The sequence below is a fragment of the Oreochromis aureus genome, linkage group 11, assembly GCF_013358895.1.
Source record: "Oreochromis aureus strain Israel breed Guangdong linkage group 11, ZZ_aureus, whole genome shotgun sequence".
In the NCBI taxonomy this organism is placed as follows: Eukaryota; Metazoa; Chordata; class Actinopteri; order Cichliformes; family Cichlidae; genus Oreochromis; species Oreochromis aureus.
Genome location: NC_052952.1, coordinates 19,725,879 through 19,743,788, shown reverse-complemented (window position 1 = coordinate 19,743,788; position 17,910 = coordinate 19,725,879). Strand labels below are relative to the sequence as shown.

The 17,910-nt window shown below is 42.3% G+C and overlaps 2 protein-coding genes across 2 annotated transcripts; both read left to right on the top strand.

Moving 5' to 3' along the window:
• Window positions 1-1,448: 1,448 nt before the first annotated feature.
• rad54b (RAD54 homolog B) lies at window positions 1,449-17,162 on the top strand. The gene is made up of 16 exons (XM_031753952.2): window positions 1,449-1,559; window positions 2,563-2,720; window positions 2,859-3,045; window positions 10,531-10,743; window positions 11,668-11,967; window positions 12,079-12,241; window positions 12,352-12,577; window positions 13,003-13,089; window positions 13,180-13,300; window positions 13,407-13,546; window positions 13,636-13,926; window positions 14,048-14,211; window positions 14,321-14,582; window positions 15,110-15,176; window positions 15,264-15,461; window positions 15,554-17,162. The coding sequence occupies exons 2-16, from the start codon at window positions 2,574-2,576 to the stop codon at window positions 15,772-15,774; spliced, it is 2,787 nt and encodes a 928-aa protein (XP_031609812.1). The 5' UTR covers window positions 1,449-1,559; window positions 2,563-2,573; the 3' UTR covers window positions 15,775-17,162.
• On the top strand, window positions 6,733-10,231 carry LOC116331316 (fibrinogen silencer-binding protein). Its single transcript, XM_031753953.2, has 2 exons — window positions 6,733-7,950; window positions 8,642-10,231. The coding sequence occupies exons 1-2, from the start codon at window positions 7,544-7,546 to the stop codon at window positions 9,192-9,194; spliced, it is 960 nt and encodes a 319-aa protein (XP_031609813.2). The 5' UTR covers window positions 6,733-7,543; the 3' UTR covers window positions 9,195-10,231.
• Window positions 17,163-17,910: the final 748 nt, after the last annotated feature.

The window sequence follows — 17,910 nt, the reverse complement described above, 5'->3', positions numbered from 1 at the left end:
ATGGAGCCAAATACAGGGCAATCTTGGAAGAAAACCTCTTGGAGTCTGCAAAAGACTTGAGACTGGGGCAGAGGTTCACCTTCCAGCAGGACAACGACCCTAAACATAAAGCCAGGGCAACAATGGAATGGTTTAAAACAAAACATATCCATGTGTTAGAATGGCCCAGTCAAAGCCCAGATCTAAATCCAATCCAGAATCTGTGGAAAGATCTGAAAACTGCTGTTCACAAATGCTGTCCATCTAATCTGACTGAGCTGGAGCTGTTTTGCAAAGAAGAATGGGCAAGGATTTCAGTCTGTAGATGTGCAAAGCTGGTAGAGACATACCCTAAAACACTGGCAGCTGTAATTGCAGCAAAAGGTGGTTCTACAAAGTATTGACTCAGGGGGCTGAATAATGACGCACACCCCACTTTTCAGTTATTTATTTGTAAAAAATGTTTGGAATCATGTATGATTTTTGTTCCACTTCTCATGTGTACACCACTTTGTATTGGTCTTTCATGTGGAAATCCAATAAAATTGATTCATGTTTATGGCTGTAATGTGACAAAATGTGGAAATGTTCAAGGGGGCCGAATACTTTTGCAAGCCACTGTAAATGGAGAAATCTTGATGATCCTCGAGACAAAAGTTTAACTTTCTGGAAGGTTTGAGTCTGGTTACTTCTGCATAAAATTAACTGCATTAAAACTAACACTTCATTAAAAAGCATCATATCAACAGTCAAACATGGTGGTGATAGTGTAATGGTCTGGGGCTGCTTTCCTGCTTTAGGACCTGGATGATTTGCTGTAATTGATGGAACCATAAATTCTACTCTCTACCAGAAAATCCTGAAGGAGAATGTCCATTCTTACCCTGAAGCTCAACCTCACTTGAATTATGCAGAAAGGTTTGGATAAGTTTTTTTTCCCCTTAATAAAGGTCCTGTCAGTATTATCATTTAATATCAGTATTAATAATTAATATTATTAAATATCAATATAATTAAGTATTAGTGAAAATAACTTAATACAACTACTATATAAGTATTACTTTCAGGTACCCTCAAATTGAGTAATTTGCGGTAAATTTTGAGAAGTTGACACGTTTGCCTTAGCCTTGCAAAAAACATGTGAGGGGAGTTTACTGTGGTAGCTGTGCTAGTGAAATAAAATATTACGAACAGCAGCTTACTTAAACGGTTATACCAATATTTATATTTCCCAAATATTCCTCCTTTCACGCTTTCACTGTGATTTAATGAAGGGGTGAAGTGAGTAGTAGGTGAGCTCGATTCACAAGTTATCGATCGACCGGTTGCTGAAATTCAAGCGGGATATAAACTCCATTGAATGTGACGGCCAAACTGTAGGGACAGAAGAACCAAACGTACCCTTTCTTTTAACCACGCCCATTTGTATTGGTTCGCCCAATCAGATTCTTCAAGCTGTTCAGCGGGAGAAACTGAACCGATGCTAGAGTCACTGAAGAGGAAAGACAAGACGAGTTCTGTTGCAATTGAGTTAAAGGCTGCAATGTCAGGTGTTTTCATCTAACTTTTAGCTCGTCGGGGTATGTACAATACGTTGTCACACATTGTCTGACTTGATAATGAAGCCTAAATTAGACTTCCAACCGCGTTATTATCATCTTTATGCTAGTGTTAGCTAGCTGGCTGTGTAACAGGTTCATGTTGCTATCGAGAAATTATCGTGATATGCCGATTATTCCAGTATAAACAGGAATTGAGGACGCGAAAAAGCTAGAAAGCCATCAGAGGGATAGTGACCCGAAGGATTTATGTATGATAAAAAAAAGGATTGAGTGAGTTATGTTCGTCTCGATATGCACAGTTTACCCAGTGCAGAATTTACATATGCAAATAATCCAAGTTTTCATTTTTTTGCTATTAATAGAGACAAATCATTAGCTAGATGTGTTTATATAATGCTAAAGGACTGTGACATTAAAAGGAAAAGTGTTGGAGTTGGATTTGTTTTGAGCTAACGAGATAGTTTTTGCTACATGCCTCCTACGAAGTTATTAAAGTGAGTACCTTTGAGGAAGGTGTTTTTTTTTCTTTTTTCTTTTTTTCCCCTGATATTAAACCGTTTGTAATAAGCGGTAATCATGCAGTAACGCCTCAAGGCAACTCCAGGTGTTTGCTGGGATTTTGTGTCAACCAAATGCTACTGTATTTGCATAAAACGTAATGCATGAAATTTACTATATTAGTGTGCATAAATTCCCCTTATAGTTTGTGAGGAGGTAAAACTGATCACTGATCAGAAATATACACAAAAGAAGAGAAAAGCAGTCAGGAGGAAGCTACCCATCTTCTAGCTTTATATTAGTGTTTTATTACCGGATGAAACACTGACTTACAGGAGAATGAAACCCACAGTGCAAAAAATACATTTCACGATACTGAATCATATCTCAAGAGGGTTGAAAATTTTGATTTCAGAATGTGCTGTTTTCTGAGTCACTGATTAAACCGGTGCAATAATGTGCTAAGAAAAATAATATAATGGCAGTTATTAATCTGCTTGTATTGGTTGCTTTTTGTCTTTAGGAAAAAGAAAGATGCGGCGCTCTGGAGCTCCCAGCAAGCTCTTGGGTAATGCAGTGAAAAAGCCTCGATTTGTGCCACCTGGTGCATGTACTTCACTTTCTGTGGCTGAATCCAAGCCTCTGACCCCCAAACTTGGTTTAGGCAATGCACTGGATAAAGTAAGTTTTTTTTTCTCAACATTTTTCCTACAGTCTTAAACCCTCAGTATTTGTCATCCTAATTTGATTATTTTCCATTATTTTTTATCACACTCCCTTATATTAGGAATTCTCTTTTGTCCTTACCTCATTTCGCAGGTCCAGAGAAGCCTTGCAACACCAGGTGCAAGTAAAACAGAGTTTAACGTCCAGCCCGAAGCTGCCCCAGCCTTGTCAAAGGTTCTGGCTCGTGTTCTCAGTGCAACTGAGAGTAAGGAAAATGAGGCTGAGACAAAGCATCAGAACCCTGGATTAGGAGCCTCTGCCGAAGACTATAAACCAGCAGGTAAAAAACAAACAGCCATGTAATGCCTTGTCTTTTTCTTGCCCCATCTTCTCACTTCTTATGTCCAATTTAATAATCATAGCAGCAATATAAAAACTCACAAATGTCAGTTGATTCCTGGAGGGAGATTCTCATAGTTTCAGCAATGTATATCAGGGAATGTGCAAAGACAAATATGGGGACAAATACGTTTGAGAGAGAGAGGGAGAGAGAGGGGGGGGAAAAAAAGACCACAACAAAGGTGGAAGGCCAGGAGGGAAAGGAGTCTGATGAATCAGATGGACATAACATTGCTCATGATGACTTTTATATTTCTTTTAATTAAACGTAGTTATTTTTTTAATCACACCCACAAATAGTGAAGGGTTGATGGTGTGATCACTGAGTTATTGCTACAACTTAGAGGTAGAGTTTCAGATAGAATTCTTCCTGTACCATGATTTAAATATTCCAGCTGTGCCTCACACCATTTTTCTTGACTGAAAAGACTTCTGTGAAGAGTACACCTGTGTGTCTTTGTTCAAAGTTAATCCAGCAAGCATTCCCCTCTCCTTAGGGAGATGAGGAGATGCAATGTTTGAAAATGAGAAACGCTTCAAGATTTCCACCAGAAAACAAAATCATGGTTCCATTACAAGCTGTTATTTAAGCTGGATAGCTCCTAAATCAAAACAAGACTTCCAATTAGTTTTTAATTAAATGCAGGTGAGATTAAAAGCTAAACCAATTAACCCTGTGTGTTACAATGACAAAGACAGTGCAAGCCTCAGCATGCAGCATACCTGATGCCTCATTAGGTCTAGGTAGTTTAGTCATGAAGGTTCTACTGAAATAGCCGTTTCTGTTTCATTAGCTCTCAAGTGACCAAGCTGTGGGCTCTGTTATATTTTATACATTAATACTTTTTAATGGGACTATTCTTGTTTTTGATAATTTTACTTTATTTATGACATATATTCTAAAATGTCTTTAATTATGGTTTTCAATCGTTTTTATGTAGAAAGAATTTGGGTTAGCCTCAAGGCGTCTGCAGCAATAAATCTATGCAAGGTTTCATTTTGCTTTATTGCTAATCATTTTTTTTGCATATTTGTCACACTTACATGTTTGACATCATCAAATACATTTTAATATTAGAAAAACACAACCCAAGTAAATACAAAATGAAGTGGGTTTTTTTTTTATTTTTATGATGATTTTATTCATTAAGGGGAAAAAGCTGTCTAAACCTACCTGATCCTGTGTGAAAAAAGTAATTGCCCTTGAACTTAATAACTGCTTGTGCCATCCTTGGCAGCAAGAACTGCGATCAAGTGTTTGCGATAAGTAGCAATGAGTCTTTAACATCACTACGGAGGAATTTTGGCCCACTCTTCTTTGCAGAATTACTTTAGTTCAGCCACATTGGAGGGTTTTCCAGCATGAGTGGCCTATTTAAGGTCATGTCGAAGCCTCTCAAACACATTTAAATCCAGACTTTGACTAGGACACTCCAAAACTGTCTTCTTCTTTTTTTTTTCTTTCTTTTTTGAGCCATTTTGAACTGGTGTGTTTTGGATCAATTTCCTGCTGCAGAACCTGAGCTTAAGCTTCAGGGCTCAAAAGGATGGCCGGACATTCTCCTTCAGGATTTTCTGATAGAGAGCAGAATTCATGGTTCAATTGCAGCAAGTCGTCCACGTCCACGTAGCCGCAGACCATCAGAGTACTGTACCACCACTTTTGACTGTTCGTACGATGCTCTTTTTATGAAATGCTGTGTTACGTCAGATGTAACGGGATTCAAACCAACCAGAAGGCTCAACTTTTGTGTTGTCAGTCCACAGAATATTTTCCCAAAAGTCTCGAGGATCATCAAGATGTTTTTCTTTGGCAAATGTGAGACGAGCCTTTGTGATCTCTCTGGTCAGCAGTACTTTTCTCCTTGAACTCTCCTATGGATGCCTTCTTTTTCTTATTGTTGAATCATAAACTCTGACCTTAACTGAGGTGAGTGAGGCCTGCAATTCTTTAGATGCTGTTCTGGGTTCTTTTGTGACCTGCTGGATGACTCGTCAATGCACTCTTGGAGTAATTTTGGTAGACCAGTCACTCCTGGGAAGGTTCACCGCTGTTCAGTTTTCTTCATTTGTGGCCGTCAGCGTGGTTCACTGGAGTCCCAAAGCCAAAGCCTGACTGACAGCTGTGACAGTCAGTGACTTTGTTTCTCAGCTGTTTCTTTAGATCGTAGCATGATGTGTTGCTTTATCTTTGAACCTACTTCACTTTGTCAGACAGGTTTTAGTAACTCAGCAGGTCTGGCAGTAATCAGACCCGGGTGTAGACAGAGAAACTGAACTCAACTTTCTAAAAATTGTGGTTATTCAATTAATTTATGATTTTACAAGGGTGGCAGTTAATTTTTCATGTAGGCTCGGATAACTTTTCCCCCTTAATACATTATAATTTAAAAACTACTTTTTGAATTTACTCAGGTTATTTTTGTCTAATATTTAAATTTGTTTGATGATCTGAAACATGTAAATGTGACAAATATGCAAAAGATGAGGAAGGGGGACAGATGTTGACACACTACTGCAATTTTTTTGCCTCGGGCAAAAAGCATCATGTATATTAATGTGTACATACAGAACAATACTGATTCTGTTGCCTTTTTAAAAGAAAGACAGAGATGATACAAACACTGTCACCTTGAACACAAAGCTCTGCTGTATCTTGAGCCACACCATCCACTTTGCATTCACAGCCACCCACAGTCCATATCAGTACATAAGAAGAAATAATAAATAGTAAATAAACAACACAAAAATGTGCAGTGACTAGAACACAAACCGGAAATTCCTCCAGGATTTCTACAAACAATATAATTATAATAATATACAAGATAATATATCATGTTTCTAAACCCTGAACCATAAAATAACTTTCCAACTTTTTAAGTTTAATGACCCTTCTGACAAAAAAATATTAATTTGCATATATGAGATTAAATTTGTATCATATTTGCAACATCGGGCATTTTGCTTTTTATTTTTTGTAATTTATTCCTTAAAAATGTGTCGTGCAATCTATTTCGGGGGTTTTTTGGGCTACATTTGTATAATCGGTTAATCGATACACAGCATTAAAGGCAGGGACGTTACTAATCACAAATATTTGGCTTGAGGTTGTCGGTCCTGTGTAAAATGAGGTACGGCTGGCCCAAAAGAGAATTTACAGCTACTGGCCTGTCCATGTCATTTATAACACTGCAGAGCCAGTGTTATAAATGACATGGACATCATCATCATCACCACCACAGTAGCGATTATTCCTCATAATGTGCCCCACACGTACCAAACACTGCTGTTTAAATTCACTGTTATATTGCAAAGTCTAACTCGACCAAACCCCGTGCAGAGGCTGCAAGCAGACACTATAATGAGATATAACGTTTATATAAATAGCATTCCGCTCTGTCTAATAATAACACACGCACACACACACACACGCACACAGGATAGATGTTAAACCGGGCGGGCGAAGGCTGAGTGACAGCAGGTCCAGCATTATGCAAATTAGCGGCCAGATTCGGACTGTGCTCGGGATCAGCGTCTCCTTCTCCTCCCCTTCCTCCTGTCGGAGCAGCCAGTGCCTCCGTTTTCCTTCCTGAGAACGCGCGGCGCGGGCACGCTTTTCTGACTGTGTTTTCGCACGCGCCCCACACACGTATTTAATCGACGGAGTCGCCGCGTGCGCTGCGGAGCTGGCGTTCCCCGTCTGCATTCAATCTACGCTGAAGCACGGCCAGAAGCGCGGGTTCCACGGACATGCGCAGCGCGCTCACAAACCCCTCCCCCCCGGTTCAGTTAGTTAAGCCGGCGCTGATTCAAAGCATCACTCACTTCAGGACGTTAGACATGTGACACTTTAACACCTTACAGTGTGCTGTTTGCAAACTGTTGTGGCACATGTGCGGAGGGCAATGTCCCTCTGCAGCACTCCCTTTGTCACACTGTAGAGCCGGTGTGTCTCTGCTGTGCTCTGTGCTGTGCTCGGTTTGGGGTTTAGAGAGACCGAGCTGTAAGTAGGTCGGGCTGGGCTTAAGCGGCTTAGCTACGTCAGCCTAAGCTGGGAGGAATTCATCCAAAGCCCTCCGCGGTAGGCGGGGGCCTAAACGAGGCTGGCCTAGTTAAGCCTGATTCTTATTGTGTGCAGCACAGCCTGTTTTTGTTGTGCAACGTAGCTGAGAGGGAGTCCAGGAGTAGTGTGAGAATCCATGCACTTGTTAGACATAGCCTATGTTTGATTTGGAGAGGAAGAAGACGAAGGGGGGAAATGTGACATGTATCTGAGTTAGACCAGTGTTGGTGTGTCACCGTGGACCAGGAGAAGAGAGCGGCGGGGACTGAAAAAAAGACAGGTGGGAAGAGTGAGGAGCCCACACCACTGAGTGTGGTTACTAAAGGGTGACAGCCATAGGCCAGACTTGGTCTGCGTGAGCCCAGTATGCTAGAAGATGGCATCCAGCTCTGTGTTTTTGTCCAGTATGGTGGGTAAAGCCCGCTCCTCCAACTTCACCCTCTCTGAGAAGCTGGACCTGTTGAAGCTGGTCCGGCCTCACATCCGAATCCTGGAGGAGCACACCAACAAGCACGCGGTCATCGTGGACAAGAACAAGTGCTGGGACACTGTTGCTGAACAGTACAATGCCCTGGGAGGAGACAGACCCCATCGCACAGCTCAGGGCCTCCGGACCCTCTACAAGAGACTGAAGGAGTCAGCCAAGCAGGAAGTGATGCAGAGGAGACACGCCCAGCCAGAGTACAGAGCAAGCATCTCCGAGCCAACCAGGAGAATTATGGAGATGATCCCTCACCTGTTTCACCACGTGCCCATCCACGAAAAGGACCAGGCGCTGCGCAGGTACGGTTGCACTTATGAGAACACATACGCACACACACAAACACACACAAAGATAAAGGATAGGATAACACAAGTCACATGAGAGTTTTGGACATACAGAGGGAGAGGAGGGGCTGCCGTTCATGCTCCCAAACCCAATCAGATTACTCACTGCACTCTGTCAGGCTCAGGAGGACATACTGCATGACCTGCCATCATTTACTGGCTGCTCATCAGTACATTTGGAAAATACACAAGTCTGGTTTTCACATTGATAATTCTATCAGAAACTTGGCTCCAAAATAATTATTTAGCTCGTGTTCTCAGCGCTACAAAAAGTAAGACGGTGCTGAATATCCTCATGCTGGATTAAGAGAGTACGCAGAGGAGAAAAATACACTAAATAATTCAGTTTAAAAGGCAGTCATCACAGTTAGAAATCAGAATCCTAGTGATGGAATATGAGTGGGATCAAAAACGCTTCACATGTGTGAGGTTGTAACCACCAAGACTTGTTGCCAAATCCTTTAATTTCCTTTCACTCCCTTTAATGTTCTCTGATCATTCACCTAATCCTTTGATTGATTTACCCACCTGCAGAGGTTTCAACACACTTCATATAAACAAGATGTAGACACCCAGTAAATGCTGCTTAAGCACTCCAGGCTCACATATTTATTTATTTATTTTATCTTGTTTCTCCCATTTGTAGATTAATATACAGCAAGCACAACTCTCCCATCGAACATCCTGGCAGCAGCTCCTCTCTGGCTGGACTTCAGGATTACTCCGCATCTGTCCCAAGTATCCCCCATGAGGTGGTCCAGCTGGACGCTGAAGAGGATGTAAAACCACCGCCAGACCTTCCCATCCTCCCATCGCACACAGGACCACGGCTGGAAGGGGGCCAGGAGCGAGAGGGAGAGCAGGACTTGGGCAGCATCCATGATTATGAAGCGTCGTTATCGCCGGCTCCTTCCTCCAACATCCCTCTTTCCACCTCGCCGCTGCCCTTACGCCATGAGCTCTACCCCAACGACATCTACCCTCACCATGAGCCGGACAGGTTTCGGCCTCTGCACCTGGCCAAAGAGGAGCACGAGCTGGTGCTGGCCAATCACAGGAAGGTGGCCCTGTACCTGGAGGAGAAGAGAGAGGGGCTGAAGAGGAAGCAGGAACTGGAGGAGGAACTGCTGCGAGCCAAGATCAAAGTGGAGAAACTGAAGGCAGCCCGACTGAGACACGGACTGCCCGTTTCTCTATAACAAGTATCGACATGCACTTCTGTGGTCACTGTGAGAAAGGGAGGGGCTCTGAGTAGTACAGTTTTTTTTAAAAAAAAAAAGAAAGAAAGAAAGAAAGAAAGAAAAGAGCGCTTTGGAGCAGTCACCTATTTTGTTTTATTTTGGTTGTGTGAGGTCAGTTTCAGGACTTGACTTTCTTTTGGAAACATAGTGCCTCGTACACACACAGATAACCTGTTTACGTCCTGCAGGCTAATTAGGATAATAAGGTCTGCTGCCATCCGTCTTTGTTTGTGCTTGTCTGTGTTAAAAATGCATCATCGTGTCCATGAGTACCAAAAGTGGAGACAAACATCTATGTAATAAAACAAAGCTGACATCGGTAACACTGTGACAGGCCAATATGTATAAAAGTCCAAATTTTGGAAGGGAATATTTGTAGTATTGACTGATAACGTACCTCAGTGGTGCTCTTCCTGCCTACACCTACCACTAGTCTCTAATTACAGGAGTGCCAGCAAGGCATTAATGATCTTTATTGTCTAAGATTGTTGGAAAAATATGAATGTAAGAGTTAAAGCACTTGATGTCAGTGGGAGCGACGTGTTGTTATCTCTGTGTAAAGAACATTTCCACCCATTCTGGCATCTGTAGAAATCCACTTTCCACTAGAGGTTTTGGTTATCAAAACAGTTTTTGTAGCCGCTTTTATTCATTCTGTAGACTTCCTACAAAAACCATTCATGTCGCCACAAGAGAGCACTCCAGTAGCAAATTCTAGAGATACCAGGACTGAAGCACAAGGTAAACTTTTGAAGGCCTTAATCTGTTATTGTGATAACAAAAACGTTCGAGTGAGTAATTCTCGCTGGTTGCTGAACTGTTGGCCGGTTGCGCGAACAAAAGAAGGGAGGGGCCCTGATGGTTTTTGGTGTTACTGCTATTTATTGTGAGTTCAACATTGATTGTATTGTACTGTTGTTATACAAGTGTTGTCCATTTCTCTTACTGTTTGTCTATGCATTCATGTGTTTCTATTAAAAAGAAGATCCATTTTCCTCTGGTCCTCTGTTTATTTCGAAGTCACGTGTTCCACTTTTATAGGAAGTCTTTAATCCGTCTTCTAGAAGCTGATGAAAGATCATAAGGTGACCGCATCTGCTGACATTTGCATTGTTTCACGGTGCTAACTGTTTGAGCCTTGTACATGTTGTATTTTGTTTCCATGATAGGTGGAGCCAACAATGGCGTGTAGAAGCCTTTATGCTGAAAAGCTTGATGCGCCAGTGACCTCTGCTGGTCAATTTCCTGTGTACATCTGGTGTCTCTGACTTCGTTATATGTCTTTGTGTTACAGGAGTGAATGATGGCCCTCCTGGGTCTCCCCAAACCCCTCAGCCTCCTGCAGGCTCAGACTCTGGCTGCAGTCAAGACGGGGCGCGTTACTTTAGTGTGGTGTGGTGTAAGGCCAGCAAGAAGAAACATAAGCGCTGGGAGGGAGACGCAGTGCTGGTGACAAGAGGGCGCACAGTCACTCTTAAAGATATGGAGGGGAAGGATATCGGAAAGGGTGAGACGGACACCAACATCAAATTTTAATTGGTTACCTGTGTAGCTGTTGCATGTATTTAAAATGACAACTGCCCAATTTTAATATAGGACTATATACAAAAATCCTGAAGATAGCCTGCATTTCTTTATATTTGGCTTCCAAAGAGCCAGACGTGTAGTTTCCAGGATTTCTTAAGGAATTTCAAAGTTTTTCTTTGAACATCAGCTACTTTTTCACTCACTTTCAGTGTTGATGCAGATCTATGAATCATTCAAGCAATAAAAAGGCACCTAATTTGACGGATAAGCAAGTGTTGTGTCTACACATAACAAACAACTTGGCAAAGAAGCAATTTTAGGTACTTTATCATTAGCAGCCTGTCAGAAAAGTACATAATTTCTTTACATTTCTTTAGTCTAATCTAACAAAAATATTAAAGGTGACACAGTTTGAAAGGCATAAAATGTGATTTTTGCACCAAAAAACTCTGTTTACACATCTCAGTAAATCGCTGAACCTATTTATTTCACATTTTCCTAGCAAAATATAAAGAAATTAAGACTGACTTAAGACTCAATGAAAGCAAAGTCATCAGTACTGTGATTGAAAATATTTACCTGACATTTAATTTACTCAAGATTAAATATAAAAATAACAGGAAAATACCCCGGCTTCTGTAAAGTAAGGTATTAAACATTCTCTGCCTTAGTTGTGCATAGTCAGCCCCAAGGCACGTTTTTGAATCATGAAACACTGGAAAATAATTAAATACTCAAATCTTAAATAAAATTCTTTAAGCATACTTTTCACACTTAACTGAAGCTTACTGCATTAAACATTAAAATATGCTAAAGTTAAGTAAAATCAAAGTTAAGTAGATCAATACTTGTTGATTTCTCCTAGTACATGTGATCCTGACAAGTGTGCATATGTGAACTGTAGGTAGTGGCTACAAGGTGTCGGAGCTGGCCTCGCTCTCCGAGGGAGAGACTCTCACGATTGGTGGGAAAGAGGTGGAGGTGATGGGGGTCATTTCTGCTGAGGACTTTGCCAAGGGGCGCTGTTTCCAGGAGGTCCAAACAGAGCGAGCGGAGTTAAACACAAAGTCTGCTCCACCACCCTCCTGCCGCTTGGCATTCAAACCCTTTTGCCCTCCAACAATGCTGGGTGGAGCGGGCCACAGAGAAACAAAACCAGAGGAGGAACAAACCCGCAGACCTCGCCATGACCCACTCGCTCCAGGTGTGTAAATAAAGTTGGAGTTTGATGATGCACTAATTTATTACCTACATAAATTGGCAAAAAATATATATTTCTGTTGTATTTTAATAATATTATTTCATATCGTTTTAGGTGCACTGGTGATGCCTCGCCCTTCTGCCAACCACCAGTGGTTAAATAACAAGTCAGGGCTTCCTGTGGTCGATGTTGTGCTTGACCCACACCTGACCACACACCTGCGACCGCACCAGAGGGATGGCCTGCTCTTCCTCTACGAGTGTGTCATGGGCATGAGGTGACAGTGCTGTTTGGCTATCATCAAATGCTGTGCAAAAAACCTCTTAATCAATCTGTTGTAGCCTCACACTTAAAAAAAAATGTTGTGCTTACGTCTCTGTGCTTCAGAGCTGCAGGTTGCTACGGTGCGATCCTGGCTGATGAAATGGGTCTGGGAAAGACTCTCCAGAGCGTGGCGCTGTCTTGGACGTTGCTGAAGCAGGGACCTTATGGTGGGAGGCCAGTTGCTAAGCGTGTGCTTGTGGTTACACCTGGCAGCCTGGTACAGAACTGGGCTGCAGAATTCAACAAGTGGCTGGGCCGTGAGAGGATCAGCGTTTTCACTGTGGATCAGGTTATTCTGTTTTATAATTAGTTCTTGGTTCAGTTAATCATGAAACAACATGTTTTTTAAATGTGAACTCACTGCTTTAGTGCATATGTATATATCCTGTTATCCATTCTGTATTAAAGTGCATACAGCAACAAGTCACACTGCTTAAAACTCAGAAGGAACCTACATGCTCTTAGGTACATGTCTGTGGTTTAAAAAAAATCCATCCATTTTATTATAAGCTTTCTATTTTATTCTATTGCAATAATTCTTCTCTCTTATTTGATGAGTTAATTATGTTACTCCATTTTTATTGCCGGCTTTTCTTGATTTAATATCTTTTTTGTAAATAATTAAAATGAGAACAAGTATCTGAATGAATCATCTACTTTAATCTGGAGTTTATTAAGTAATTCCATTTTTGTTCTTTATTGAAATGTGTTTAGGACCACAGGATAGAGCAGTTTGTTTTGTCCCCACTGCACAGTGTTCTTGTGATAAGCTATGAAATGCTGCTGCGCTGCCTGGAGCAGGTATGTTCTCCCGATGTCTTATAACGTTCTTTTTACGAAGAAGCTGTCTGATCTTTGTGCTCTTATCTTATAATTTCCTTCTGTTTCCAGGTCCAGAAAGTTGATTTTGGTCTTATAATCTGTGATGAGGGTCACAGATTAAAGAATAGCAACATCAAAACATCATCAGCCCTCAGCAGCCTCGAGTGTAATCGCAGAGTCATACTTACAGGTGAAAGCGAAAAGGGAGTTTCTGAAGGGAGTTTTAGGAGTTTCTGAATGGCAGCTACGACTGCTTGCAGATGTTTTATAACAGGCTGTTTTTTGTGCTTTTGAAGGCACTCCAGTTCAAAACGACCTGCAGGAGTTCTACGCCATCATTGAGTTTGTGAACTCTGGGATTCTGGGCTCATCGACTGCTTATAGAAAAGTATACGAGGAACCAATCCTGCGCTCGAGACAGCCCTCATGCACAGAGGTAATCCCGTCTCCTTTCTCTTCCTGTGCAGTTGTTATAAAAATGTTATCTGGTGTTAAACCTGATCTTAAATCTGTCGCTGCCAACAGGAGGAGAGAGTTTTGGGAGAGGAGCGAGCGGCCGAGCTCTCTCGTCTGACCGGCATGTTCATCTTGAGGCGGACGCAGGAAATCATCAACCGCTACCTGCCTCCTCGCCTCGACTGGACGTTGTTCTGCGAGCCGTCCCCTCTGCAACGAGAGCTGTACAAGCACCTCCTCTGCCACAGAGTCTTCAGGGCCTGCCTTCAGGGCTCCACTCAAACCCACACACATCTGGCTTGCATCACCGCACTGAAAAAGCTCTGTAATCACCCCGGACTGCTCCACGTCACCGTTAAGGTTATATTCTTTTATGAGTTGGCTGGCTGGGGGGACAGAAACCTGTGATCACAGTGGAAACTGTAAATATATGATCGTGAATCCCAGTCATAACCATGAACATGGGTTGTTCTGTTGGTAGGAGAGGACAGATGCTGGCTCTGTGGAGAGTTCATTATATGAGGGTCTGGCAGATCTCTTCCCAGAATCCTATTCTTCAGGAGGATTCACCATAGCTGATTCTGGAAAACTGCTGGTTCTTTCGGACCTGCTTGCCACCATTAGACAGCTGAGCTCTTCAGACAGGTGTGTTCTTGTGTGACGCTAAGATGCTATTGGTTGTTTGAATCATCTGGATTTTTTTTTTTACTTTATGTGTCAAGCATTACATTTGATAGTAGGTGTGCTTCTGCAGGGTGGTCGTAGTGTCAAACTACACTCAGACGCTAAACTTGCTCCAGGACCTGTGTGTACACATGGGCTACACCTTCTGTCGGCTGGACGGAAATACCCCCACGAACCAGAGGCAGCGACTGGTCGACAGTTTCAACAGTCCCTATTCTCAGAACTTCCTGTTTCTGCTGAGCTCTAAAGCAGGTGGGGTTGGGCTTAATCTCATTGGCGCTTCCCACCTGGTGCTGTACGACATCGACTGGAACCCTGCCAATGACATTCAGGTAAAATACAAACAGTAATAGTCTGAAAATCTCAAAAGTTAGGGTTGTATGAAGTCTAAAAGTGCCTTTGGTTTTATTGTTGTCCATCGTGAGCTGTATGTAAAAGATGGACATAGTAACCATGACACAGAAATATTAAAAAACACAATAGAAGTGAAAAAACCCCAGAATGAAAATAAAAAAAGAACACGATGGAAATGACAGAAACCAAAACATGTGAAGGATTTCACTGAGACACACTTAAAAGAAACTATAAAAATTATCAGTGTCGTTATCAGGGAGAAAAAGATCAAATAAGTCTTTAAAAAAACGAGGCATTTATAATATGGAAGTCTGTGAGAACTGATTTCCTTTGACACACTTTGGCCCAATATCTAAGGCCCGGAGGTCGTTGCTTAGCGCAGATGAAATGAATCAAATAAGTGTGAAGCTGCCCTCGTGTACGAGTACATGCAAATCCAGCAGAGGGCACTGAATACATGTGTGTTATCCTCCACTGCAGCTTTTTTCCCTCTTTCTCTGTCCAGGCCATGGCTCGGGTGTGGAGAGATGGACAGAAGAAGACTGTGCACATCTACCGTCTTCTCACTGCAGGCAAGAATGCGTAAATACAAATTACAAACAACAACAAAAAATTCTACCATATCAACAGTGTCTTAAAGTTTTCTTTCTTCCTCTCAGGCACCATTGAGGAGCGTATATTTCAGCGACAGGTGTCCAAACAGGGACTCTCTGGAACCGTGGTTGACATGGGGAAAGGGGCAGAGCACACAAGTTTCTCCACCAGTGATCTGCGAGATCTTTTCAGCCTGACGGAGACGCCCTGCCTGACTCATGACCTGCTGAACTGTGGCTGCAGCATGGACGGCACACTCAGCGGTAGGCTCACATACACGCCACACATGCTGACACCAGAGCACGAAAAGACTGAAAATCATGCCTCCTCACATCTTTGCGGTCTTCATTTTCAGCTGTCACAGAGGAAGAGGAGCCGGTTTCCGAGAGGCCCTGCCAGCTCGGTCGTCAAGGTGACCGTAAGGGGGCGGCACAGAAGCATCTCAGCATGTCCGAGCTCATGCAGTGGAGACATTTCTCCGGTGACACACACTCCTTCTCCGACCCCTACCTCGATCACGCGCGAAACAACATCACTTTCGCCTTCCAGACCACCATCTCTCACGCAACCCAGTAAACAACCGACTCGCATGACGCACACTCGCATAGCTTTCTGCACAAACCTCTTCAGGTCCTCTGGACTTTGTCAGCCTCGATTTAACGTACGAATAACGCTGCACGTTATGCTGTTTCCAGTAGTTTTAAAACTGCTGTGCTCGTGAGATTCTGTCTTGCCCTAAAATATTCACATTTGTTTATTTATGCAAAATAATTTACTGTAAAATTCTACAAAATAAACATAAATGATTAAGAAATGTTCAACATTCGTTAGCGTTTGAAAAATTCTTGCTGGCGGAAGAGGCGCATATAAAATACAGATTTATATCATGGGTACGGCCATTCAGCAGACATTTCCATCCAAAGGAATATTTATTATGTCATTGATAGGATTTATGTTTCTGTGGGGTGCCCAGTGAATGGAGAGAATGTGTTTACATTCAAAAGAATGTGTTTACAGCAGTTTGCTTAGTGAGAATGAGCCCCCACCCCCCCTACCCATCCCAACGGGAAGAGCAAAGCATCTCTGGCCTCCACTGTCGTGCTTTAATGTCAGAATTTGTTATGCAATGACCACACACGTTACTGTGGAGCGAGCAAATCTGCTGGGCTGTCGATGTGGGCCATACTGCGATCTGTTCAGTCTATTATTTTGGATGACACTGGTCTGTTCATGCTCTTCAACACAAAGCTGCCGCGTGGGAGTTACAGCATGTAGTTTCTGTGTGTGTGTGTGTGTGTGTGTGCACACCCAGAATTCACATATGATTTGAGTCTCGGTCTGTCAGATTGACTGCGCTCCAGTATACAATGCATTTCCTTGCAGTGCAGTTATCATTTATTCGAGGATCACCACTGTGCGTGATTGTTAAGCAACTTCGTTGTATAATAAATGGGTCTCTGGGATGATAACTTTTTTGTATGCATATGACAGTTGGACGATTACGCACACACCTGCTGTTCTGTTCTGTGGACACAATGGGAATTGAAACACAACACTTCCTATGCCAGGATTCGGCCTCATATGAACGTTGCATGTTGTGCAATATATTAAATATGTCATTTTGCTATCAAATGTAGGCCCTCCGGAAGCTCATCAGTTTAGGTTGTAGAAATCACAAAGAGAAGTGCAAATATATGAAAGAAAAAGGGAAAATGATTTTTTTTCAGGAGCTATGAACCTGCCTGCAAAAGCAAATGCGTGGTTGCTAATTGGGATGTGCAGGTACTCGATAATTGACTGGTGTTGGGAATACAATTTATAGATAATTGGCTTCTACATACAGAGCCAAGATGTACACAGATATGTGGTATTATAAATTATTGTTTTAGTATACTAGTGCTCCTCAGAAACGTTCATATTTTATATTCAATAAACGTGAGGTGAAATATTTCAATGTTAGTATAGCCGGTTTTGAACGCGAGGGATCGGCGCGCCGGGACTTTTACCTGTGACTGCCATCTGATCTACTAAGCACCAAACCCACATCACTTTTTTGGGCTAAGGCCTAGCCACCAGGCCCTCGCAGCACGGGACAGTCGCTGGAGAGATGATCTGACTTGGCTGGCTTGGAAACATCTTGTTGTCCCCCCTGGATGAGCAGGAGGAGGTGGCATATTGCATACTGTCAGAACCTTGAGGCGACTGTTGTGATTTGGTGCTAAATAAATGAAACTGAATTGAATTGAGTCAGCCAATTATTCAAGATTCAAAGTTTTTTTTCTACATGTGTGCTACGTGTACAGGTCATACAGGGGAACTGAATAGTTCTTGAGACCAATCAAAAAAAGGGATAAATGGGATGTCCAGCTTCTGAAAAGTATAATTATTTATGAGCTTACTTCTTGGTTGGAGCTCCTTTATCACAAATTACTGCATCACTGTGGTGTAACATGGAAGTGATGAGCTTGTTGGACTGCTGAGGCATCACTGAAGCCCAAGGCTGCTTTGATAGCAGTCTACAGCTCATCTGTACTTCTGAGTAGTATTTCTGAGATCATAGATTCTCAAACGGGTTCAGGTTCAATAACAAGGTCAGCAAACTGGCAGTTTTGGCATTTAGGGCAGGTGGTAAGGTGCTGGAAAAAGAAATCAGCACCTCCATGAAGACTGTCAGCAGATGGAAGCATGAATTCTCTGAATCTAAAGTTTCCT

Bases quoted from the DNA above. Each gene is read 5' to 3' on its own strand.
- rad54b (XM_031753952.2), top strand. From the start codon at position 2,574: ATGCGGCGCTCTGGAGCTCCCAGCAAGCTCTTGGGTAATGCAGTGAAA. The intron at 2,721-2,858 runs GTAAGTTTTTTT...CTCATTTCGCAG, and splicing joins TAGGCAATGCACTGGATAAA to GTCCAGAGAAGCCTTGCAAC. The intron at 3,046-10,530 runs GTAAAAAACAAA...TTTGTGTTACAG, and splicing joins CGAAGACTATAAACCAGCAG to GAGTGAATGATGGCCCTCCT.
- LOC116331316 (XM_031753953.2), top strand. From the start codon at position 7,544: ATGGCATCCAGCTCTGTGTTTTTGTCCAGTATGGTGGGTAAAGCCCGC. The intron at 7,951-8,641 runs GTACGGTTGCAC...TCCCATTTGTAG, and splicing joins AAGGACCAGGCGCTGCGCAG to ATTAATATACAGCAAGCACA.